At 47.4% G+C, this 26,310-nt stretch overlaps 1 protein-coding gene across 5 annotated transcripts in view; it reads right to left on the minus strand.

The window, feature by feature from the left end:
- Mettl3 (methyltransferase like 3) overlaps positions 1-26,310 on the minus strand; it is a 210,296-nt gene that overhangs the window by 164,623 nt on the left and 19,363 nt on the right. For 4 of the 5 annotated variants that reach the window (XR_011045887.1, XR_011045886.1, XR_011045885.1 and 1 more), the window contains exon 2: positions 4,203-4,389. Coding sequence is in view for 2 of the 5 variants with exons in the window: in XM_068382960.1 (XP_068239061.1) it covers positions 4,203-4,389 (187 nt within the window). In the remaining 3 variants the exon portion in view is untranslated. The remainder of the gene's footprint in view (positions 1-4,202; positions 4,390-26,310) is intronic. The other variant, XM_068382979.1, reaches the window with a different exon arrangement.

The following is a 26,310-nucleotide window of genomic DNA, read 5'->3' on the forward strand; positions in this document are numbered from 1 at the left end:
AATTTTTTTTCATGTTAAACAGGCTAATATAAGATATTTTATAGTTTATATATGAAATATTTTGATGATGCTACTGTTTTTAAAATATTTCATTTAAATTATTCATTATTTCTCATATTGTTTTTCTATTTCCTTTCCTCACTGGGCTATTTTTCCCTGTTGGAGCCTTTGGGCTTATAACATCTTGCTTTTCCAACTAGGGTTGTAGCTTAGCTAGTAATAATAATAACAATAATGAAGAATTTATATCTTACAGGATATGTTGTCCAGTGTATAGGCCTTCCCTTTCTGAGTGGGATACCTCAACATGGTGGAAGGGTTTGCATATTGTCATGACCAGCAGAGTTGTACTAGTCAGGGCCACCCATACTAGGTTGGTCTGCTGTGAGGAATCAGACAAAAATCTCTCACCATCACCAATCCGCACTGGCCAACGTGGTGATAAAAAGTGGCCAAACCTTAGACGTGAAATGACATGTCTGAGGCCTTTGTTCTGCAATGGACTAGAAATAGCTACATTTGTTGTATAGGCTTTATTTGCTCAATGAATGTGCATACAATAGGTCTATGGTCCACTTTGCTAGGAGGATGGGGAAATACTACAAATACAATTCATAATTGTAAAGAAAAGTCACTCTGATGAATAGCTTACCTGCATCTAACGTCCGGTCTACTAACACAAGGAGGTTGAAAGAGGGAAAGGATTCTCCCCACCCCTCTACAAGGAAGCGGGCTTAGACTTGGGCATGGTTGGTTGCTTCTTCAATGCTGGTTTTGGGGCAAATGAAGAAGTCTTGGCCATACTGGGCTTAGAAGGATCTTGAGCCTTTAAAAAACATATCCCATTAGATAAGGAAGTCTTGACTTACCTTCCTCCATATGCTTACTGTCTCCTTAACATCCTGTTGTGGATGTGGATATTAACTCCATCACTGAAGAGTTTTGTAAAGAAAGGGCAGCCCTATGTCTCGCACAACTGTAGAAACGGCCAGTGACTGCATTTCTTCATTTAAGGACCTAGTTCGCCCATTGGTTGGCCAACTAGTTCACTAAAAATGTAACTGCTTTAGCACACCAGAGAGGATCAGATTCATGAACTTCTTTATCAGATTGTCTGAGGGAAGGTTGGACATGGCAAAATGGGCGACTGCTCCCTATCCATGATCAATCCAGGAGGTAGCCCGGGGATCCACTATCAACGCTGATTCCATCGCAGTGGATTCAGAAGCCAAGAATGAAATGCCTTCGTACTTCAGCTCCTTCAAAATCTCTTTAGTCAACTCTTAACTTGATTGGCAAAGATGTGGGTAGTCTATCCTCCAGGGCATCAAACCTGATCGGCAAAGGGTTGGCTGGAGCGTCTTCTGGGATATAAATCTGCGTTGTCTGGAGAAAGCAGGAGGCGGTCCTGTCTGCTTGACTAGAGCAGAGAGAGTTCTTCAGTTCCAAAATTTGAACATCTACCTTGTGCAGTGCTACCCAAGCAAGCTTAGACCAAGGTAGTTCTAGGTTAGGGCCTAGACCAAGGTAGTTCTAGGTTAGGGCCTAGACCAAGGTATTTCTAGGTTAGGGCATGAACCCTGGGGAGCACTGTATTAAAAAATGATGAAGGTAAGACCTCTCTCGACAAGTTTTGAAAAAGCTTCTCCCTGCTCAACCAATTCCCTTATGGGTGCCAGGAACTTCAAAAAGGGTCGCGTTCGTCTCAGAATTGTCTGTCTCTGCAGGAAAAGGACCCTGATCAGTAGTAGTAGACTCAGAGAAATTTTAAGTATTTCTACTCTCAGACGAGGGTTCCGTGCAAGAGGGAGGAATCTTTAAATGTTTAGAGTAGGATATTCAGGCCCTAATATTAAGTCGGGATCCTCAGTATGAGAAGAGGACACCGACGAATAACAGGCAGTCTTGAACGAATCATTTTCCAAAGAAGCTCAAGGAGAATGTTTGTCAACAGTTAAAGGAGAGCTGAAGCAGTTTGGTGCAGACTGGTTTCAATTCTCCCTCACCCTTCTTAGAAGGAGGTTGGCACTTAGACCTATTGTCTCTGCGATCAGAACGGGAGTCAAAAGCAGAGCGGTCTAACCCCAGAGAGGTACAGTACTGCAACAAGCCGAACGTTTCTTTCGGGAAGATTTCTTCATCCAAGAGGATTTTCAATGACTCTTGTCGGAAGCCAAATAGTCTAAAGCTTCCTGAAAATTGAGCAGAAGATTTAACCTGCAAGGTACAAGAATTCTTAAAAAAAACAGAAAGGTCTGATTTCAAGAAGACCAAACCCGTGGGGTCTAAGCAGATGGAGAACGTGAAGCAGAAACCCGTCCTCTCTGTGTTGCCGTGAATGCAGAAAACAAGAACGGGGAGACCTGTCCAATCGTACTTGTGCCCAAGGGACTTGTCTTCGTTTAGTGCCTGACCAAGCCAAGCATGACCACGGAGATCGGGAACAAGTTCTAGAGAAGTGTTGCTTTCTGTAATTGTGTCATGATCGCGGGGCTCTGAATCGTTGCTAAGAACAAAACATAAAAGGCAGAGAAATCTTGACTTGTGGGGAGCGATATTGACCAGCATGAGACTTCTCTCATGGTCAGCGAGACTATTGTGGTGATTGTGCTCGTGAAAAACCTAGACTGCGGCAACTGGGCATGCAGTGATCGTGACGATTATGCTCGTGGAGATCTAGACTGAGGCAATTGGGCAGGCAGTTATCATGCGCAGTATGTTCATGTCTCAAGCAGAGAACAAACAGAAGGAGAGTGATGTGAATAGCTAAGCTTCTCCTTCTCCTCCTTACGGCGGACAAGTGAGTTAAGTCATTCAGAAGAGTTGAAAGAGCTCTTAGGAAACTTCCTTGCAGATCATTTCTACAAAGGAGGACTGGTCAAGAAAACGTTTCGGGATCGTTTTGAGGCAGGAGAGGGACCGGAATCCTGACTAGCAATGCTTGGGATCAGTTTCTTACGATCATGATCCCCAAAACCTTGCTGATGAGTACTAGAACCTTGCACTGAACTCCATTCCCGAGGGTTGGGGTTCATTGCAGTGTTGCTCGCCCACAAAACCATGCAGAGTAGTCAGCCGAAGTCTCACAAGACTATGATTGACCGGTCGTACTGTGCTTTAGAGACGTCTTCACCTTTGTCTTTCTTGGCTCAGCAGACGACACGTCTGAAGCAAAAGGCATGGCAGGAAAAGAGACAGCCAGAGGGGTGCAGAGACCCCACTTAGCTTCCTTATTGGTTTTCTTCACTAAGGTCAAGGGTTTCTTATCAGTGGACTACAACTTAGCAAAAGCCGGCATTCCTCATCGGAACAGGAACATCACTAGGGGCCTTGTCAGGATCCTCCTCCAAAAGAAAGCCAAAGAGAAGGAAGCAGCAGAAGTTTTTCAGGAAATGGGACATCTCCAAGCCACAGCTTACTCATGTCCAAATATTAGGTAAGATTGTTAATAGCAGAAGAGAGCGAAGGTTAAAGAGAGAGAGCAAGTGGTGTATTACCCTCACTAGAGCAGGAACAAACAACCCCCTTCTCAGAACCACTCCCGGAGGGCAGGGAGTAGTCTCCCATCCCCTGAGGGGTTCACCGAGAATCCAACCTAGGAATAATCCACAGAGAAAACACCCAGCATAGTTGGTTCACAAAGGAGGGAAAAAAAAAAAAAAAAAGAGCTAAAGAGTTTCTTCGGCATCAGCTTGGGCATGCCTTCTTATGCTGACAAGTCCCTCTTACATTTCTTCCTCTTCTTTGCAAACTCTACTCAATGCAAAGGAGGCCACTCCCTACACTCCTCACAAGGGGATGACTGTGAGCAGTCATACCCCCAAAAAAATTACAAAGGCAATTAGTGTCCACCTCCTGCTTGCTCATGTAATGACTGCAACAACAGCTTCTTTAACTGGGTAAAGCTGCATGTCTGGCTTTTGGGTGGACATCAAATCCAACAATCAACCACTCTGAAGAGAGATAAATAAAAAAAGAATTAATAGCCAAAACCGAGACACAGCAAAGTACATGTGTACACAGCTGCGGCCAAAGTTCAAGTGAGGTTGCACTACCTGTCAGGTGGGTGGGTCTTAGCCACCATCAATTATGTTCACCTTGTTAAAAGTTTGACAGTCATTTCAGCTTTGCTGATGTGTATTAAGTGTAAGAAAAAATATGTCAGTTTTAAAATATGATGTTTATAAATAAAAAAAATATACCTTATAAGCTCTTTGTAAGCAAATTTCTGTAAAAGATTATCAATAAACTTTGATGAAACATTTCTTCTAAGTTTGACTGAAAGTTCTTGAGACAGCTGTACAGATTGTACAGGAGGTAAGGCTTCATTCAAACATTCTAGTAAGGCACATTCTAAGCTGGAGTCATCACCGAGATTTGTGGACACTGCTGAAAATTACAAAAGATCATTAGGATACTACATCAGTTAGAGTAATTTTGCCAGTAAAATACATCTAACAATCTTCAAACTGTTTATACATTGAATATATACACAAGAATTATCAAATATCCCAAATTTTAAGTAATTTGTATTTTTCCTAACAGTACTTACCTCGAACTATTTTCTTAGGAGTATCTGGGATCTCCTCCCAACCAACCAGAGTTTTGTGTAGTATACCCTAGTCCCGTTTTCTATGAGGGGTAACCTCAGGTGGAGTGATGCGCGCCCTGAGGCTAACCCCGGGTCAGAGAGCATGCTTGCTCAGGTCTCGATCTCCAGTAAGTTCTTGATAGCTTAGGTATCTATGAAGTCCAGCAAGGCACTCAGGGTAGGATGAGTGGGCCATTACCCGAAAGTAGTTCGAGGTAAGTACTGTTAGGAAAAATACAAATTACTTAAAATTTGTGATTTGTTCCAACACGGAGTACTTACCTCGAACTACTTTCTTAGGAGACTTATACCTTAGGAGGTGGGAGTGTCCTTCAGGACCTAGAGACCGTGACGAGTATAGAAGAGGAACCTAGGTACGAGACTAGGTTCTGCTGACCTCAAGGAAAACACGAGAAAATATGGAAAACTATGCAAAAAACCATCTTAGTGTCTAAGTAACTCACTTCTGCAAGAATCCTAGGAGACATGTCCTTCCATTGATACTGTGTCCCATGGCAGTTTCAGGGGGCTACCCGAGTCATTTCCGGTAAGGGAATAGGGGAAGAAAGAACAAGGGGCTCAGGAAGGAACCTGTGTCTCTTGGACTTACTACCCGCAGTTACCACTGGGGCTACACCTTTAAACCATTTGGAGAGCGGAAATGACGGGGCCGAGCGAGAACCCCTCCAGGGACTTTCTTGAGTAGTCCTTCAAGTAGTGAGCCGTAAAGGTCGACTGGCTAGACCAAGTAACTGTCCTCAGGATTTGGCCCACTGCCATGTTTTTCTCAAACGCCAATGAAGTATTTAGACCCCTAATGTCGTGGGGTCTGGGGTTTCCTGGAAGGGGGACCCCTGCACTACTGTAGGGCCTGACGATAACTTGCCTTAGCCAGAAGGAGATAGTGTTCTTGGAGACTGGCTTCTTCACAGTCCCGAGGAAAATGAACAGACTCTTGATCTCGGGACGAAGTCTAGCTGTCCTCACTAAATACTGCCATACTGCCCTGACAGGGCACAGCAGGCAGCAAGTCCCTTGGGTTGTTCGAGCGAGGGATAGCTGGCACGGAGAACCCTTCAACTTTGGGGTCCCAAGCAGCTGGATTCTGAGTCTTGGCTACGAAGGAAGGTAAGAATCTGAAGGTAGCTTCTCGCCAGCCCTTCGAGTGTGAGATCTCGTAGGACAGGCCATGAATCTCACCTACTCTTCGCTGATGCTAGAGCTAAACGAAAGACTGCCTTGAGGGTGAGCTCCTTGTCTAGAATGTCTTTTAGAGGCTCGAAGGGAGGTTCCAAAAGCATCTTCAGTACCCTAGCCACATCCCCCTGGGGCACTCTAGCGGCTTGGGGGGAACACGACTGCTCGAAGCTCTTGATGAACGTCGAGATATATCTGGAGGCACCTAGGTCTAGGTCCTTCAGGAGGAAGACTTGGGATGGACATGCCCACTTCGTCCCTGAGATAGACCAGGAAGTCTGCTATCTCGTGAATGGAGGCCCCTAACGGCCTGATGTTCTTCGAGGAGCACCCCTTAGAAAAGGTAGTCCACTACGCCTGGTACACCTCGACTGACGAACGCCTCAGGTACCCTGACATCCTTGATGCCGTCCTCGACGGAAATCCTTCCTTTCTCAGGAGACGCTCGATAACCTCCACGCATAGAGGCGGAGGGACCGAGGGTTTTCGTGGAACCTCTGGAAGTGAGGCTGCCGGAGAAGGTCTGGTCTGTCTGGAAGTGGCCAAGGTGGAAGGCGTGCCAGCTCCTTTAGATCTGCGAACCACTCTCTCTCTGGCCACCAGGGAGCTACCAAAGTCACCCACAGGTAGGCCGTCCGTCTCACCCTGTGAGGACCTGTCTGAGCATCCCGAAGGTTGGAAAGTCGTTAACGTTGAGGTTGCCCCAAGGGTGTTGGAAGGCGTCCTCGAACGCTGCTGCTGGATCTGGCACAGGAAAACAAAACACGGGGAGCAGTGCGTTTAGTCTCGTGGCGAAGAGGTCTATCACCGGCGATCCCCACTTCAGGAAGAGGGTTTTGACCACTTCTGGGTGTAGGGACCACTCGGGCCCTACCACTTGACCCATCCTGCTGAGGCCATCGGCCAGGACGTTCCTCTTCCCCGGAGAGAACCTGGCTGAAAAATTGATTTGTTCCACTTCGGCCCATTCTAGGAACTCCACCGTGAGACTGCACCGTTCCTTCGACTTCAGTCCTCCTTGCTTTTTCATGTAGGCCATCACCGTGGCGTTGCCACACACTGGAGCCACGGTGCTTCCCCAGGGTAGATGGACGAACTCTAGGCACACCCTTTGTACGGTCCTCATCTCGAGCACGTTTATGTGCAGGTTCATCTCCTCGACTTCCCATTTACCTTCTGCCATTTTGTCGAGAGGATGGGCACCCCAGCCCTCCTTGATTGCGTTCGTGAACAGGAGCATCTCCAGAGGGTCGGTTGCGAAGGGCATTCCCTTGAGGGTGTTCGTTCTGACGTGCCACCACTCCAGGACTTCCTTCGTCTCCGGGGACACCAGGACTATCTTGTGCGGGGAGTCCTATCAGTCTTTGCCAGTCCCTGGCTCTCCTGGGCTGGCCCGACAGGAAGGGCCAGAGTATCTGTTTCAGGTTGTCCAGTCTCTCCGCGGAGGGGAAGGCCCTCGCCAACCGGGAGTCTAGGACCAACCCTAGGTAGGTCATCCTGGTATCAGCTGGGACTTCTCCAGGTTGATGATGATACTCAAGACGTTGCAGAACTGCAGGAGCTTCGCGCCTTGTTCCCTCAGTACTTCCTCTGAGGCTGAAAGCAACAACCAGTCATTTAGGTACCAAATCTGGCGGACGCCCTGTTCGTGCGCCCAGTCTGAAACTGTTGCGAAGACCCTCGTGAAGCCCTGAGGGCTGTCGACAGTCCAAAGCATTGGGTTTTGAACTGCAATGTTTGGGTACTCCATTTTACCCTTAGGAACTTCCTGCTGGAGGGATGGACAGGGACCTGGAAGTAGACGTCTTTGGGGCCTGTGGACCTCATGAAGTCCTCCTCCTTCAAGGCCGCTAGGACTGACTTCGAAGTGTCCATCTTGAAGTTGGTGTTGTACACGAATTTGTCGAGGGCTGAAAGGTCTATGACCGGTCTCCAGACCCCTGTCGCCTTCTCCACCAGGAAGAGCCTGCTGTAGAACCCTGGACCCGGTTTCTTGACTGGTTCTACTGCCCCTTTCGACAGTATTGCCGAGCTTTCTACCTGCAATGCTGCTACTCTCAAGGGGTCCTTGGGTGCCAACCACTCCGCCTGTTGATCTGGGATCCGAGGTGGGGTCTGCTAGGAAGGGTAGCCTGTACCCCTCCTTTAGTACTGCTACGGTCCACGGATCCGCTCCGTGGTCCCGCCATGCTTGCCAAGATCGTTTGAGGCATCCCCCCACCCGAGGCATCGGCAGGAGTAGGGGGCCTCCCCTCCTATCTCCGAGAGCCTAGAGCCCGAGTAGGAGGGTCTCAAGGCTAACTGTGGAGTCGAAGCTCCTCTACGGGGGGCAAGGCAAGGGAAAGATACGTGTGCCAACTTCTACATCCGACGGGCGGACTGAGCCGAAGAGGCACTGGACAATGGTGCTGGGGGGGGCTCCAGCGGCCACTGAGGCAGGCACTGGAGAAGCAATATCCCTGTTCTACCCGCTAGGGGGATAACCAAACCACTTTGCCTTCGTCATGGATGGAGCCGTCAGGAACGGGGGTAGCCATCATGGGTCTACCCCCTCCCGGGGAAATCTGTGGGGTTTAAGTACCCTGCCATGTCAGCGGCCGCCTCCGATGCTTGGATGGGGCTGGCCGGGACGATGGCACGGCTGGCTCCATCACGGATGGAGCCGCCGGGACGGAGGTATCCGTCATGGGTGTGTCAGCGGCCACCTCCAATGCTTGGATGAGGCTGGCCGGGACGATGGAGCGGCTAGCTCCATCACGGATGGAGCCACCGGGACGGAGGTAACCGTCATGGGAATCCGTGGGGTGTGAGTACCCTGGTATACCAGCGGTTGACCACGAAACCCGAATGGAGCTATCGTGGTACCAGGTATGGATGCCATGCTGCCGGGTCGAGCCAGCGGCTGCCTCCGCTGGACGGATGGAGCTCCTGCGGAGATCCATGGAGCCGCGGGCTTCCCCGTGCTGGCTGGTTGGTTCCTTCGTTCAGGGCGGGCCATCGAAGAACCGGAGGCCGGGACAAGGCTGCCAGTCCGAAGGGGCGACTCTCCGCTGGGCGGGAGAAGTCGGAACCTTCGCGGGCTTATGCCTGTCGACCGAGACCTGGTGCGATGACTTCCGTCGATGATCGGGTCTACTGGAGGAGACGTACCGCGAGGATGGCGAAGGAGCTCTAGGGAGCCAGCCAGTGAGGGCCTCTTTTGCACGGGGGTATCAACCAACCTGCTGAGGCCCAAGAGCCAGTCCTCATCCGTCGCGGGCTTCGGTTCGTCCAGCCTGTGGTGCCGTCTGATGAGGGCTAGTACTTTTCTGTACGCGGGGGCCTCGTCCGCTGAGCCTTCTGTCGGATGCCCTTCTGCCTGAGAAGGAGCACCTACGACGGGGGGCCCCGCTTGGGGTGAAGGCATCCTTTGTCGTGGTATGACTTCGGCGGTTCTGGATGGAGGACAGGCATCACCGCTGGGACGGAGGCCTCCGACCTGGACTTGTCTCTCCCCATGGAGGACCAAGCTGCTGCGGGCTTCCTCGTGGCTGCTGGTTGTCTTTCACGTTCTGGCCGGCCTGTCGAAGTCTTGGAGGCTGGGACACGGCTGCCGAACCTGCTGTAGGGGGCGTACTTCGGAGCGGGAGAACGAGCCCTTGGGAGCCAGCCAGAGGTACCCGGAACTGCTGAAGCTCCCAGGAGGTGTCTACGTGGGATGGTGATACGCACCCATTCCTCCCTAGGGGGACGACTTTTTCTGTGCCTCCTTCTGGGAGATCCTCCGACGGGCGCGCTGACACATGTGACGGGGGTACTCCGACGGAGGACCTCGCACATGGGGGAGTCCTGAACCGACGCTCTAGCGGGGGTTCCCGTCGAAGGACGGGCATCACCGTCGGGACGGGGGCTCCGTCCTGGGTCCAACATCTCTTCCGGAGGTTCTCGTATCTGCGGGCCTGCCCGTCGAGGAAAGCCGAGGGCTGCGCTCGTGACGAGCTAGGTGGCCTTTGGAGGTCAGGACTCGGCTGCCAGACCGAAGGGGCGACTCTCTCCGCTGGGCGGATGGAGCCAGAACCTTCGCGGTCTTACGCCTGTCGACTGGAACCTGCCATGATGAGTCCCTCCATCGGGTGCCGTTGCTGCCGGAGGAGTATCTATCCGGGGAGCTCGTCCTCGGACGTCAACTTGAAGGGCCCGGCGCCGCAGCTAGCTCCAGCAGCCTGTCGCGGTGAACCATCACCCACTCACTGCTCTTGGGGGAAACCCACGTAATGGGGTCCGACGGCGGGGAAAGCTCCTTGTCGGCGGCACCCTCGGCTGCAGAAGTGACTGAAAAACACGCCAAAGAGGCTGGAGAAGAATTAGGGACATTTTCCCCCCACATGGGGTCATCAGAGGAGATGTGGCCTGCTTGCACCAGGACTCCGTCTCCCGTACACACTCCCGCCCCTCCCTCAGGCCCCTCACTCGCCTGGAATGACCCCACAACCCCACTATCCTGAAGATCAAACTCTTGGGGAAGGGCCGCGGGCCTCTTCCAAGCAACGGACTTACCTCGCCCCCTACTCTGGGTAGGGGAGGGTGGTAGGGAAGCTTAGTCAGACGAGACGCCCGGCGAAGCAAGGGAGGAAGGGACGCTCGACTTCTAAGGCGACCTCTTTGTCGCCTACTTCTTCTTGGTGCTATACCGCACCCACTCAGACTCCTGGGGAAGAGCAATGGGCCTCTTCCCCACAACTGACTTACCTCGTCCCCTACTCTGGGTAGGGGAAGGTGGCTGAGAAGCTCTATCCGACGAGGTATCAGGAGAAGTAAGTGGCGAGGAGAGGCTCGACTTCCTATGTGACCTCTTGGACGCCTTCTTCTTCTTGGTGCCGAAGTGCACCCACTGCACCTCGTTCCAGGACTCGCACTCCGGACACGTGGCTGTAGGAGAACATAAGCTGCCCCTACACGACGAACACAGAGAAGGGTAGGAAAGGGTATAGAATAAACACAATGGGTCCACGTGAGACACAAAGGGGGTCGGGGACACAAAGGGTCGCACTGGGTAAGGAGAGAGCATCGAGATGTTATCGTGACACGACCAGAGAACTTACTGGAGATCGAGACCTGAGCAAGCATGCTCTCTGACCCGGGGTTAGCCTCAGGGCGCGTATCACTCCACCTGAGGTTACCCCTCATAGAAAACGGGACTAGGGTAAACTACACAAAACTCTGGTCGGTTGGGAGGAGATCCCAGATACTCCTAAGAAAGTAGTTCGAGGTAAGTACTCCGTGTTGGAACAAACTCAAATTATATATGTAACTTTCAAATAAATACCATGAGACAGACTGAGAGACAGATGGTTTGCAATTAAAGTATAAATATGAACATTCCATATGCTATTTAAATGGAATAACATGTATGCTGTCTTATGCTTTCAAATAGATTTTGAAAGACAAATCAAAGTCTGAATTATTTTATCAACCATCACAAATTATATCCCTCCAGCACAGAAAATAGAATCAAGACATGCAAATCCCAGAGCCAACAAACCCATGATTTGAAAATATGATATTTTAATTATAAAATAAATTTTTGAATATACTTACCCGGTGAATATATAATAGCTGCAACTCTGCGGCTCGACAGAAAACACACTCAAAAAAAAAAAAAAACTCGCGAGCGATCGCTATGAAGGTTGCGGGTGTGCCCACCAGCGCCAACTGTCGGCCAGATACCACTCTTGTATGTAAACAAAACCTTCAATTCTTCTCGTCCCGCTGTGTCTCTATTGGGGAGGAAGGGAGGGTCATTTAATTTATATATTCACCGGATAAGTATATTCAAAAATTTATTTTATAATTAAAATATCATTTTTAAATATTTAACTTAGCCGGTGAATATATAATAGCTGATTCACACCCAAGGAGGTGGGTAGAGACCAGAGTTAATTATGTTTACAGCGTATAAGCTAAGAGTTTTTTCATTTCGACAGTTATCAATATAACAAAACCAAAATAAATAGGTACCTGGTAAGGAAGTTGACTTAGACGATTACTCTGCCTTGTAACTGTCTTCCTCACGGAGCCCAGCGATCCTCTTAGGATGCTGACAGACTCCCAGGAGCTGAAGTATCAAGGGCTGCAACCCATACAACAGGACCTCATCAAACCCCTAATCTGGGCGCTCTCAAGATATGACTTTGACCACCCGCCAAATCAACCAGGATGCGAAAGGCTTCTTAGCCTTCCGAACAACCCATAAAACAATATTAAAAACATTTCAAGAGATAGATTAAAAGGATATTGGAATTAGGGAAGTGTAGTGGTAGAACCCTCACCCACTACTGCACTCGCTGCAACGAATGGACCCAGTGTGTAGCAGTCCTCGTAAAGAGTCTGGACATCTTTTAAGTAAAATGACGCGAACACTGACTTGTTTCTCCATAATACTTTGCAGAGATTTATTTTGCTTGAAGGCCACGGAGGTTGCTATATCTCTAACTTCGTGCGTCTTAACCTTAAGCAAACATCGGTCTTTCTCATTCAAGTGAGAATGAGCTTCTCGTATTAAAAAAATCTGATAAAATATGACAAAGAATTCTTTGACATAGGCAATGAAGGTTTCTTAACTGAGCACCATAATGCCTCAGATTTCCCTCGTAATGACTTAGTACGAGCTAAATCGAACTTAAGAGCTCTAACAGGACATAATACTCTTTCCAGTTTGTTGCCTACGATCTCTGATAAGCAAGGAATATCAAAAGATTTAGGCCAAGGATGAGAGGGCAGTTCAATTTTGGCCAGGAAACCAAGTTGAAGTGGACAAGTGGCTTTTTTCTGTAGAAAAGCCGATGTTCTTACTGAAGGCATGAAGTTCACTGACCCTTTTAGCCGAAGCCAAGCACACTAGGAAAAGTGTCTTGAGGGTGAGATCCTTCAGGGAGGCTGAATGTAATGGCTCAAACCTGTCTGACATGAGGAACCTTAGGACCACGTCTAAGTTCCATCTAGGAGTTGCCAAACGACGTTCCTTAGAGGTCTCGAAAGACTTAAGGAGATCTTGGAGATCTTTATTGTTGGAAAGATCTAAGCCTCTATGTCGAAAGACCGAAGCCAACATGCTCCTGTAGCCCTTAATCGTGGGAGCTGAGAGGGGGCGAACCTTTCTCAGATGTAAAAGAAAATCTGCGATTTGGGCTACAGAGGTACTGGACGAGGACACAGATGCTGACTTGCACCAGTCTCGAAAGACTTCCCACTTCGACTGGTATACTCTAATGGTAGAAGCTCTCCTAGCTCTTGCAATCGCACTGACTGCCTCCTTCGAAAAGCCTCTAGCTCTTGAGAGTCTTTCGATAGTCTGAAGGAAGTCAGACGAAGAGCGGGGAGGCTTTGATGGACATTCTTTACGTGGGGCTGACGTAACAGATCTACCCTTAGAGGAAGACTTCTTGGAAAGTCTACCAGCCATTGAAGTACCTCGGTGAACCACTCTCTCGCGGGCCAGAGGGTAGCAACCAACGTCAACCTTGTCCCTCCGTGAGAGGCGAACTTCTGCAGTACCTTGTTGACTATCTTGAATGGTGGGAATGCATATAAGTCCATAAAAGACCAATCCAGTAGAAACGCGTCTATGTAGATTGCTTCTGTATCTAGGACTGGAGAGCAAAAGATTGGTAACCTTTTGGTCAACGAGGAGGCAAAGAGGTCTATGGTGGGTTGACCCCAAGTAGCCCAAAGACTCTTGCCCACGTCCTTGTGGAGGGTCCATTCCGTGGGTATCACCTGACCCCTCCGACTGAGACAGTCTGCCAAGACGTTCAAGTCCCCCTGAATGAATCTCGTCAACAGGGAGATGCCTCGAATTCTTGACCATAAGAGAAGGTCCCTTGCGATCTCGAGCAGCGTGAAGGAGTGTGTGCCTCCTTGCTTGGAGATGTACGCCAAAGTTGTGGTGTTGTCTGAGTTGACCTCTACCACTTAGTTTCGAAGACGCTTTCTAATATCATCAAGGCCAAGTGGACTGCTAATAGCTCCTTGCCGTTGATGTGCATGCTCTTCTGACTTGAGGTCCACAGACCCGAGCATTCCCGACCGTCCAGGGTCGCACCCCAACCCAAACCCGACGCGTCTGAGGACAACGCGTGGTTTGGGTTCTTGACTGCTAGGGATAGTCCCTCTCTCAGACTGATATTGCTGTCCCACCATTTCAGGCATGCCTTTATTGGTTCGGAGACTGGGAATGATACCGTCTCTAATGTCTTGTCCTAGTTCCAGTGAGAGGCTAGATGGAACCGGAGAGGCAGAAGGGGTAGTCTCCCTAGTGAGACAAACTGCTCCAGGGATGAGAGAGTCCCTACGAGACTGTTCCAACTCCTGACTGAATAAACGTTTTCTTTTCAGCATTAGTTGGACTTCGAGCATGGCTTGACTGCGAATCTCCATCCCCAAAAATAGAATAATCTGGGATGGGATCAGTTGGGACTTTCAGGTTGACCACAAGTCCCAACTCCCTGGCCAGACTCAACGTCCAATGTAGATCCTGCAGACAGCGAAGGCTGGACGATGCTCTGAGAAGCCAGTCGTCCAAGTACAGGGAGGCTCGGATCCCCGATAGATGGAGGGATTTTGCCACATTCCTCATGAGCCTCGTAAACACGAGAGGCGCAGGACTGAGGCCAAAGCACAGGGCTCGAAACTGGTACCCCACATTCCTGTAAACAAACCTCAGAAACGGTTGGGAATCCGGGTGTATAGGAATGTGGAAGTATGCCTCCTGAAGGTCGAGAGAGACCATCCAGTCGCCTTCCATAAATGCTGTCAAGACAGCCTGGTAGACTTCATCGTGAAGTTTGTCTTGACAATGAACACATTGAGCGCACTTGCCTCTTACGTACTCCTGCAGTGAACATGGCTGCCAAAACATGGAGCCATCCCTGAGGGACTTGTTCCTGCAGAGAACGTGGCTGTCAGATCATTGGAGCCATCCCTGAAAGCCTTGTTTATGCATGACATAATTGTACAGCAAAACTTCAAAGGCTCGAAAACAGCTGTGAAGTTGACCTGTAAAATCTTGGAGCGTCTCATGGCCAGGCGCCAGGGAGAGTCTACGAGGTTTGAGAAGTCTATCTGGGCAGAGGCAGGAACTCCCAAGCCGAGAACTTCTCTCGTGTCATATCAGACTCTCGCTCTATAAGCCAGTTTAAAAGAAGGGAAAGCAAAGGCTGTATCCCCCAAACTCCTCCTGGTGATAAACCAGTCGCCTAGCAAACGTAAAGCTCTCTAGGAGAGCGAGAGAGCACTAGCTTATAAAACAACGGCTTCGAAGTAGCTAGGCCTAGTGTAAGCTCTGACGTTTAGGCGAACGAGGAGCAGCAGTTACAAAAAGATCCGGACAAAGATCCTTAAAAATCAGCATGATTTATTTAAAGTCCATAGAGGGCTAAGCAGCTTTAGGCTCCTCTCCGTCTGACAGAGTCCTCAAGGGAATATCAGTAGGAGGGGGAACAGCAACTACCTCATCTGAAGGAACCTTGTCCGATAATAGCTGAGTCTCAAGCAAGGGAGAGACCTACCATGGTGGCAATGCTTTACAAGCAGAGTCCACACGCACTGGTGCATTAGTAGCGGACCAGGACGCAACGTCATGTAACTGCTTGACAGTCTGTGAACTGTCAACAACAACAGGTGCAAGAGACCAGGACGCAACGTCATGTAACTGCTTGACAGTCTGTGAACTGTCAACAACAACAGGTGCGTGAGGACGCACAGCGTCCACTCGAGACTGCTTTGACCGCCTAGACTGAGCAGTCAAAACAACTCTAGAATGCGGAGGTTGACGCTCAGCGTCAAAACAAGTCAACTCCGATTGTTAGCGAACGTCCTGAACGTCAACAGGAGCATCAGCAAGTGGCCTAACGTCCAAATGTGGCTGAAAATCCACACGAGACCGCATCGAGTGTGGTTCTAAACAACCTGACTGACGTGACTTAGCTACGCCAACGTCAACAGGACGCACAAAGGAACGTTAGGGTGGCTGAAAGCCAGGATCTCGATGAGATAAACGGCTAGGCTCAACGGACTTATCGGCAGAATAGTCTTCCATAAGGGAGGCAAGCTTATTCTGCATGTCTTGCCGTACAACCCATTTAGGATCAACGGGAATGGTTGCGGTAAGAGACGAGGGTAACGTCTGTGACCGCAAAACCTTGCCTACAAAAAGACTCTCGGAGTCTGTGTTACGCTTTTGTTAGGCGGCGAGCAGTCTTCCGATGACTGCATAGGGTCAGAGCTGTCCTAATGGTTAAAACCAGGACGCTGGACCTGTCCTGAAAGGACTGACTTTCGCTTAAAGGGCCTCGAAACCTTGTTTCACGGTTTCTTATGCGAAAAGCCTTCGGATGACGAGGAGAAAATCGTCTCTCTCGCCTTATGGTAGGGGTGATCTTGGTAAGATACACCCGATACCATAGAGGGAACGTCTGTTCGCTGATCAAGGCCTCTCGAACCCATAAGTCGTACGACATTACTTCTCCCCTGGGCTTGGGAGCTTGCAAGAGGTCCCGGACTAGGCGAACGACATGCACGAACAGACGAACCCTCGGTCGCAACACTGATAACACTTTGCGCAATATCACTTTATCACTACGATTTTCTGTTTTGCACTTATTTCACTGAAATCGAATCTTTTAACAATTCACATCAGGTATGAATAAAACTGATTTCTACCTGAAGCACGCAATTCTACCCTCATCAAAAGGTTGTAATTGCGAAATCAGTCGTATAATGCAAGCACATTAATACCAGCAAAAAACAGTAAACATATTTTAAGATAAAAAATTCAGTGGCTGGGGAAGAGACTAAACACTAGTTCATTCAAAACTACGTTTTCAATCTCTCACCGTACATTGCCTTGGGACGAGAATAAAAAACTAAAAACGTTTTATCCTTTCTCCCCGTACAGAGACTAGGGACGAGAGTAACTCGAGAACAACGTTACCCGCTTGGGACAAGATAAAGAACGGAACGTTTTCTCTCCTCTCTCTCCCTCCGTCTCTATCTCTCTCTCTCTCTCTCTCTCTCTTGATTTCGCACCTAAGAGAAGAGCCCACTTACGTTTCGTCAAAAAAACAGGTTATTTGACCAAAGGAAAAAACTGAAAGGTTTTTCAATTAAAAAGTTCCTTTAAAATAGAATTTAAAACATTTAAGCTTTGAAAGAAGAATGAACTAAACGTCAGAATCGATTTACTCTTTCTGCAAAGTGAAACCGTGATACTCTCTCTCTCTATCGTAACGATAGAGCGCAAACTGCGTAGCATAAATAAACTAAACGTTAGTTCATCTTTGAAACAGTACGAAGACTATTCAAAGAAAATCTTTCATAAAATATCTATTAAAAAATATTCATTTAATAAGTTTTAAATCATTAGCTCTTTAAAAGCTATTTACGATTGAAAGGGCTCAACGTTGTTTAACTTCGGTTTCCAAGATAGGACCGCCTACTCTCAGGAAAGGTCACATATAAACAAATCATTAAAATTTATTTTGATGTTTATTATAAATGGAAAGCTAATCGAAGAGGCCTAATAAAGGCGGTTGAGATATAAAATATATAGAGGAAAATCTATAATTAATTTATAACGTGATAAGATAATTGCTAAAAGCCTAAACACACTTCCGTCTAAGGGAAGGGTCGGCCATTTAAAAGTCAAAGAAAGTCCATACTCTCTTTGTCATCAAAAATTAAATCTATCCAAAAACGAGTTCAAGATTTAAGATGAAGATAAAACACCTGCACTGCGAAAGCTCAAACCAAAATGAAGTACTTCACCAAATATGTTGAGAAAACTCCAGGTTCTACAGCGAGTATTGATACGTCTTGTCGTCAACGTCGACAGAGAAGAATTGAAGGTTTTGTTTACATACAAGAGTGGTATCTGGCCGACAGTTGGCGCTGGTGGGCACACCCGCAACCTTCATAGCGATCGCTCGCGAGTTTTTTTTTTTTTGAGTGTGTTTTCTGTCGAGCCGCAGAGTTGCAGCTATTATATATTCACCGGCTAAGTTAAATATTAAAAAAAGCCTGATGCAAAGGAGGGTGATTAGTAGCATCAATTGTGAGACCCTCGGCACTTAATGCAAGTACTGTATACATTGATCATGGCTGTGTGTAAACTGCTGTAGCAAAACAAAAAATTAAAGATACAGTAGTTTTGGTATAGAAAGGCTACCAACAATATGAAAAGCCCAATTTTTTAAAAGTAATTTGTATGTTTCCTAACTACAAACCTGACTCCTTTAATAGGAGTACAGTACTGTATGATTTCAGCCATAGCTGTAAATTCTGTTGTTAAAATTTATAACGAGGTGTCGGTGGTTACTGGCAGAAGCCCTGCCTGCCAGCTCACCAAGTACCAACTCTGATCTTCACCTAGGACTTGAGGAGTGAATGAGGCAAGACAAAATTACAGTAAAGGACTCAGGTTTGTATAACTAGGAAAAACATAAATTACTTTAAAAATTTGCGACTTGTTCCTACACATACACAAACCCTCGTCCTTTAATAAGAGACTTATCCTAAGAAGGAATCCCTATAAACAAGCTGGCTCGTATAATGTCCAACACTTTGACATAGGGAGATACAAAAGTGTTGGCTCCTGGCCACCTCTCAGCAAATGGAAAAGAAAATCAAGTGATGAGCTATGTTACTGTCTGGTGAAAGTTGGTCAGTGAAGACAAAAAGATCTGTCCAAAGTGAGCGTTCAATAATAGTCATGGTACAGGAGCTGAGCTGCATCAAAGTTCAATCCAAAGAATAACAATATGATGCTTGCCCCGAGGGAAGGGCAGGGTCACCTTCCTTCTGTTTTTGCGCCACAGGGGAAGCACAAGGCGACGCGTATGTCTGAGCACCAAAGGGTGAAAAGAAAGAGCCAAAAGACTTTTTCAGGTTTGGGGAATGCCCCAAAGACATAGAATCACTCTTGGATTTGTTCTTTCTCATACTCCCGTACTCGACTATTGCAAAGGCAGCCAGGCCCTGCACTTGTTCCTAAGAATGACAGCAAACAGTCATGACCATTGCTGAAAGGGCATAAGGAATGGGGGTCCACTTCCTCCCGGGTTATAAACCTGCTTCAATTGCGACCAGGTTTACCAAGGCTGGACTGCATGCCTACATGTGGTGCCTCCATCAAAATCAAACAGATACTGTACACACTCAATAAAGAAAAAGAAATATTAATAACAACCTACCTTTCATAAGTAAAAAGAGCACTTCTCTGTGGTTGAAATCAAAGTGGCTACTCTGTAAGCTGGTGCCGAGAGCTTCCCGCCATCAGTAACTACCAACACATTATAAATTTTAATAGCAGAGCCCCAACTATGCTGAAATCATACTCTTAACAAAGGACGAGAGTTTGTATAAGTGTAGTAACAAACAAAATACGATGCATTTGGAGATACTGTATTAGTATTTTTCCTAACCATACAAACCTGGGTATTTTACATAAGAGAAGATAACAGTGAAGCTGGAATAGGGCAGTTAAGGTTCTATAACGAGATGTAAATAGTTGCGAGGAAACCCCCACACTCTTGCTTAATCACTGAGTAGTCACTTTCTAGGGGGTTGGTGATGGCAGAAAAGTACAGTATAAGGTTTGTATAATTAAGAAAAATAGGAATTATCTCCAAATTCATCATTTGTTTCAGTACAAATACTGTATAAACCTTTGTCCTTTACAAAGGAGACTCCTTCTTAGGCAGGATAAGTCCCTGTTCCAACTGGCTGGAAAACTAATCAAGGGATTCCTAAACTTGGACCTTGAAGGCAGCTAAAATTTAGGTTCCTTACACTTCGTGTACAAGTGGTAGGATTTTACAAGCAGATCTACGGCCCATGCAATAAACGACACTAGAGCCCAAAGTCTCCTTGTCATGACTCTAAGGCATATAATGTGTCCCTACGTTCTCATCTAAGTAAACTATTTATCATAATAGATTTGCTTGGTTAACCCATGTGGCATTTATATATAGTACAGTACTGTAATAGGTTTGGCTGGTTACTAAACACACCCTGTCGTAAGGAGTGTGGGGAATGACTTTCCTATAGTGTATTATAGAACAGCTATGGGCTGAGTGGGGCTTACCTGCACTTGAATTGAGTCCAGCAAGCAAGGTTTCAGATGCTGTACCCCAAGATAGGGGAAGACTGAAAGGAAAGGAAAAGGTCAGCCATTCTTTGCTTTCATTCCAGACTCACACGTAACCTCTAACTTCGATTCAATGCTAATGATTCTGAGAGAGGAAATGAGGTAGCTGTACCACCTGCTGTGCAGCTACTACAGTCCCTAGGGAAAAAGTGTCAAGAGACCTGTGGGATATTGGAACCTAATTTCCGAAGGTAAATGGGCAGTAATGCTGCCTGACATTTCCACAACCCGGGGTTGTTGTACAGTGATACCTCTACAGTACATACGATCTTAATTCATTCCAGAAACTGCTTCGTATGTTAAAACAATCATACGTTGGAGCAAATATTCCCATAAGAATACACGGTAATTTGTTTAATTTGTTTAATTTGTTCCTCAGCCTAAAAACCCATGATAACTCCTTAATAATTGGCTACACATAATTACACATAACATTAATACCATATAATAATACATAAATATCTAAAATAAAGAATAATAATAAAGAAATAATAAATAAAAAAGGGGTTTTTATGTAACACTTTACCTTAGCGACAGGCGAGCGCAGGTGTAGGGACTGCTACGCAGAAGATGGAAGATCAGCGAGGAGGTAGGGACAGCGACTTTGTACGATAACGTGTACGATAACTTACACTAACTTACACTACGTGAACTTTAACTTAACTTAGCTTATTTTTTTTTATTTTTATAATCTTATATTTTTTTTTTTACATTTTTTTTCTTTTCTTATTTTCAATTTTCATCACTCTAACTCGATTCGGTCTTCCTTTTCTTTGCTTCACTTTCTTTCTTTTCATCATGATCACTAGACCGTTTTAGTAGAGATTTTTTAAAGAAACTATCGAGTGAAAGTTGCTTGGTACGGCTTTTGAGGATTTTTCTGAAATGAGTTAAGCAAACATCATCAAACTGCGCAACAACACGGCAAACCTGAAGTTTTTGTGGGTGATGCTTGTCGATGAAATCAACCAGGTGTTGATGATATGCCAACATCTGTTTTATTTCCGCCGTACCTAAGATTTGGCCTACCTCCTCGGTCTCCTTCGACTCACTCAACTGCGCTTGGAACTCATCATGCTGCATGGCTTGCAGCTCCTTGAGTTCCTCGGTGGTGAGCTCTTCATGATGCTCATCGACGAGTTCGGTGATGTCATCTTCATTCACCTCCAGACCCATGGACTTGCCAAGGGATACAATCTCTTCGACGTCTTCCTCAGCGGCAAGCACAGGTTCATTCTCAGGGCCAAAACCTTCGAAAGCTCTGGGAGCAACAGCATCAGGCCAAAGCTTCTTCCAAGCTGAATTCAGGGTCCAACGAGTTACTCCCTCCCAAGCCTGATCTATGATCTTTAAGCAGTGCACGATATTAAAGTGGCTCCTCCAAAATTCATGCAAAGTTAAGTTGGTGCTTTGCGTGACATTAAAGCACTGTTTAAATAAATGCTTGGTGTACAGCTTCTTAAAATTAGAGATGACTTGCTGGTCCATGGGCTGGAGGATAGGGGGTGGTATTCGGTGGAAGATACAACACTTTGATGAATTTGTATTTGTCCATGATATCATCTTCGAGTCCGGGGGGGGTGAGCGGGTGCATTGTCCAAACAAAGCAAGCACTTCAAAGGAAAATTCCTCTCCTGAAGGTACTTCTTGACAGTAGGGCCGAAAACTATGTTTACCCATTCCACAAAGATATGCCTAGTAACCCAAGCCTTAGAATTAGAACGCCATAGAACATGTAGCAGGTCTTTATTAATTCTATGTGCTTTAAATGCCCTAGGGTTTTCGGAATGGTAAACTAATAAAGGCTTAATTTTGCAGTCCTGGCTGGCGTTGGCACAAAGCACAAGAGTCAACCGATCCTTCATTGGCTTATGTCCAGGCATTTTCTTCTCTTCGGCGGTAATGTACGTTCGACTAGGCATCTTTTTCCAAAACAGACCGGCTTCATCACAGTTGAACACCTGCTGCTCTACGTAACCTTCCTCCGCCACGATGCTTTCGAACTTTTTAACAAAGTCTTTAGCAGCCTTGGTGTCCGAAGTCGAAGCTTCTCCATGCCGAACAACTGAATGAATCTCAGTCCGTTTCCTAAATTTCTCGAACCAACCTCGAGACGCCTGGAATTACTCCGTCGTAGGATCGGCTGAACTCTCCACCCCCCCCCCCCCCCCCCCCGTCACCCCCAGAGCCCTCCGCCTTCAAGTCACTGTAGATAACGTGCCCTTCTCACAAATGATCGTTTCAATGATCGTATCACCAACAATCTCCTTGTCCTTGATCCATATTAACAAAAGGCGTTCCATCTCTTTAAGGGTAGGGCTATGAAGTTTGGAAATAATCGTGATCCCCTTCGAAGGTTTCACTGCTTTAATGGCTGCCTTCTGTTTTAGGATCGTCGAGATCGTAGACATATTCCGGCCATATTGTTTAGCCAGATCGCTAACACATACACCTCGCTCATGCTTTTCTATTATTTCTTGCTTTAGTTCTAATGAAAGCATTGACTTCTTCCTTTTCTCACCACTACTACTACTTCCTGAACCGAAACTAAGCTTTTTAGGACCCATGATTACGAAACACAGAAAACAATACGTGAAAAAGGAAGATAAAAGACGCTGTTTATAACGGAGCGAATAGAGAACAACCACACGATGCGCACGAGATGAGAGGACTGATCAAGGTGACGCTCGATTGGTGTCCCTCCGATGTGCTGCCGTCTAGCGGCGTCAACAACAAACCATGGTTGATGCTTTCGAGAAAATTCCACGCGTATGCGTATTGTTTACTTCGTATGTTGGAGCAACACTTCGGGTGTCGAGACAGAAATTTGGTCGAATTTTACTTCGGATGTTGGAAAATTCGTATGTTAGGACATTCGTATGTAGAGGTTCCACTGTACCTACATCACAAAGAGATCCTTCTTAAATGCCAGGGTTGTACTGACCCCACTGACATCATGTGCTCTAACTTGAGCTCTTCCTGGGGAGGAAGGTGAGGGTGGCTAAACATGACAAATTCGTAGATAATTTGTATTTTTCCTAACGATATCAAAAATTTTAAGTAATTTTTATTTTTCCTAACATACTTACCGAGAACTACGTTCTTAGGAGTTACCTGTAATCTCCTCTCTACCGACCAGTGTTTTGTGTAGTATACCCTACACCCGTTTTCTATGGAGGGCTAACCCGGGAGTGAGAGAACGTGCCCCGAGGGTAGCCTTGAGCTAGGTCGAGGTCCGCTTGGGTCCCGTTAGTCAGTAAGTTCCTTGGATGTTGCAAAAAGTCCCTGCAAGGGCAAAAAGGCACTCGGGGAAGGTAGGGAGGGCCATTACCCGAGAGTAGTTCTCGGTAAGTATGTTAGGAAAAATAAAAATTGCTTATAATTTTTGATTTGTTCCAACACAAATACTTACCTCGAACTACTTTCTTCGGAGACTTACACTTTAGGAGGTGGGAGTGGCTTCCTGACCTTCAGACCCAGCAAAGCGGACGCCAAGAAGCCTAGATATGAACTAGGTTCTAAAAAAAAACTGGGAAACGGACGGTAGGGTAAACTACACAAAGAGCTCACGTTAGTGTCTAAGTACTCACCCTTTGAAAAATCTTCTGATGTTGAGTCCAGTAACAAAGTTGCAGAGACGTGTTCTTCATTGGTTACATAAGTGTGGTTATCTCCGATAGGGATAGGAAACGGGGATTAGGGTGAAAAGGAGCGAACCTGTGTCTCCTGGTTTTGCTATCCACGATTGTGCCTGGGGCTTCACCGTTAAATCACTTGGAGCACGGAGATGACTGTCCCAATGGAGAACCCGTCTAAGGACCTTCTTGAGTAATCCTTGAGGTAATGGGCATTAAAGGTCGACTGGTTCGACCAGGTGCCCGCTCGAAGGATCTGGCCCACTGCCATGTTCTTCTCAAAGGCTAAGGAAGTGCTCAGACCTCTGATGTCATGGGGCTTGGTAGTACCTGGCAAGGCTAGTCCCTCCTCCTTGTAGGCCCTGGCAATAACTTGTCTCAACCAAAAGGATATGGTATTCTTCGATACCTGCTTCTTTGTAACACCTGTGGAGACCAAAAGGCTCTTGATGCCTGGCCGGAGATGTGCAGTCCTCTCAAGGTATTTTCTAATGGCACGGACAGGGTATAACCTCAAATCCTCTATTCCCAGTCCTAGGAATAGCTGGCAGAGAGAACCCCTCGAATTTAAGATCCCAGACTGCTGGGTTCTGGGTTTTCGCCACGAACGAAGGGACGAACTTGAAAGAGATCTCTTTCCACCCCTTCCAATGAGAGACGTCATAAGACAGCCCATGGATCTCACCTACCCTTTTCGCAGAAGCCAAGGCCAACAAAAAGACTGTCTTGAGAGTGAGATCCCTGTCTACAATATCCTTCCTTGGTTCGAACGGGGGGCTACTTAACATCTTCAGGACCCTAGCTAAGTCCCACTGAGGCACCCTAACAGTTTGAGGGGGGCAGGACTGTTCAAAACTCATGACAAGCATAGAGATGTGTCTAGAGGAGCCCAGGTCGATGCCCTTCAGAAGGAAGACTTGACCCAAGGCTGCTCGTACTCCTTTTATAGCTGGGATTGACATCCCTATCTCGTCTCTGAGATATACTAGAAAGTCTGCGATATCTGGGACTGAGGCTTTGAGGGGTTTTATGCGCTTCGAAGCGCACCACTTCGTGAAAGAGGCCCACTTCGCTTGGTAGACCGCTGCCGACGACCTTCTCAGGTATCGCGACATCCTCTTAGCCGTTCCTGACAAATATCCTTCCTTCCTCAGGAGGCGCTCGATAGTCTCCAGGCGTGAAGGCGTAGAGACTGTGGGTTGTCGTGGAACCTGAGAAAGTGTGGCTGTTGTAGAAGATCTGGCCTGTCGGGGAGTGGCCACGGAGGATGGTTTGTCAGGTCTTTTAGGTCTGCGAACCACTCTCTCTCTGGCCACCAGGGCGCTACCAAAGTCATCCTTAAGTTCCGGGCAGCCCTTACTCTGCTGAGCACTTGCCTGATCAATGTGAAGGGGGGAAAAGCGTACACGTCTAGGTTGTCCCACTTGTGCTGAAAGGCATCCTCCAAGGCTGCCTTTGGGTCTGGGACAGGAGAACAATACACGGGGAGTTGTGCGTTCAGCTTGGTTGCAAAGAGATCCATCACCGGGGAACCCCACCGTTGAATGATGAGCCTGGCTACTTCTGGGAGGAGGGACCATTCTGTTCCAACTATCTGACCCATCCTGCTGAGACCGTCGGCTAGGACGTTCTTTTCCCCGGGGATGAACCTTGCCAGTAACACTATCTGGTTCGCTTCCGCCCAATCTAGGATCTCTAGGGCGAGATCACACAACTCCCTTGATTTTAGGCCTCCTTACTTCTTTATGTACGCTACCACTGTGGCGTTGTCGCACATCAACGCCACGGTGTTTCCCCTTAGTAGATTGATGAAGTGCAGGCAAGCTTTCTGGACTGCCTTCAACTCTAGGACATTGATGTGTAGGCCTTTCTCCCCGTCCATCCAGGTTCCTCTCGCCGTCCCGTTGAGGAGATGGGCTTCCCATCCCTGGTTGGAGGCGTCTGTGAATAGGAGCAACTCGGGAGGTTCGGTCGCGAAGAGCATCCCCTTGAGCGAGTTCGACCGGCAATGCCACCATTCCAGGGAGGGTATTGTGTTTGGCAGGACTGGAATTAATTTCTGGGGCGAGTCCAGTTGGTTCCAGAAGTTCTTCAGGTTCCATTCGACGGCCCTGAGTCTGAGTCTCCCCTGGGGAACCAGTTTCTCCAACGACACCAGATGACCTATTAGCCTTTGCCAGTCCTTCGCCCTCCTGGGTTGCCCCGACAGAAAAGGGAGAAGGATCTTCATAAGATTGCTTACCCGCTCCTCTGACGGAAAAGCTTTCACTAGTAGGGAATCCAGTATCATCCCCAAATAGGTCATTCTGGTGGAGGGAGATAGGTTCGATTTTTCTGGGTTGATCATGATACCCAGACCCTTGCAAAACTGGAGAAGTTTTATACCCTGCTCCTTCAAAACGTCCTCTGAGGAGGAAAAAAGCAACCAGTCGTCCAGGTACCGGATGAGGCGAATGCCCCGCTCGTGAGCCCACACCGAGACTGTCGTTAAGACTCTCGTGAATACCTGGGGAGCTGTCGACAACCCGAAGCAGAGGGTCTTGAATTGCAGGATCTGGGTACCCCATTTCACCCGGAGAAACTTCCGACTTGAGGGATGGACCGGGATTTGGAAGTATGCGTCCTTGAGGTCTATGGTCATCATGTAGTCTTTCTCCCTCAAGGACAGCAAGACCGACTTCGGAGTGTCCATTTTGAAATCTGTC

Source organism: Palaemon carinicauda, chromosome 1, assembly GCF_036898095.1.
Source record: "Palaemon carinicauda isolate YSFRI2023 chromosome 1, ASM3689809v2, whole genome shotgun sequence".
Taxonomy (NCBI): Eukaryota; Metazoa; Arthropoda; class Malacostraca; order Decapoda; family Palaemonidae; genus Palaemon; species Palaemon carinicauda.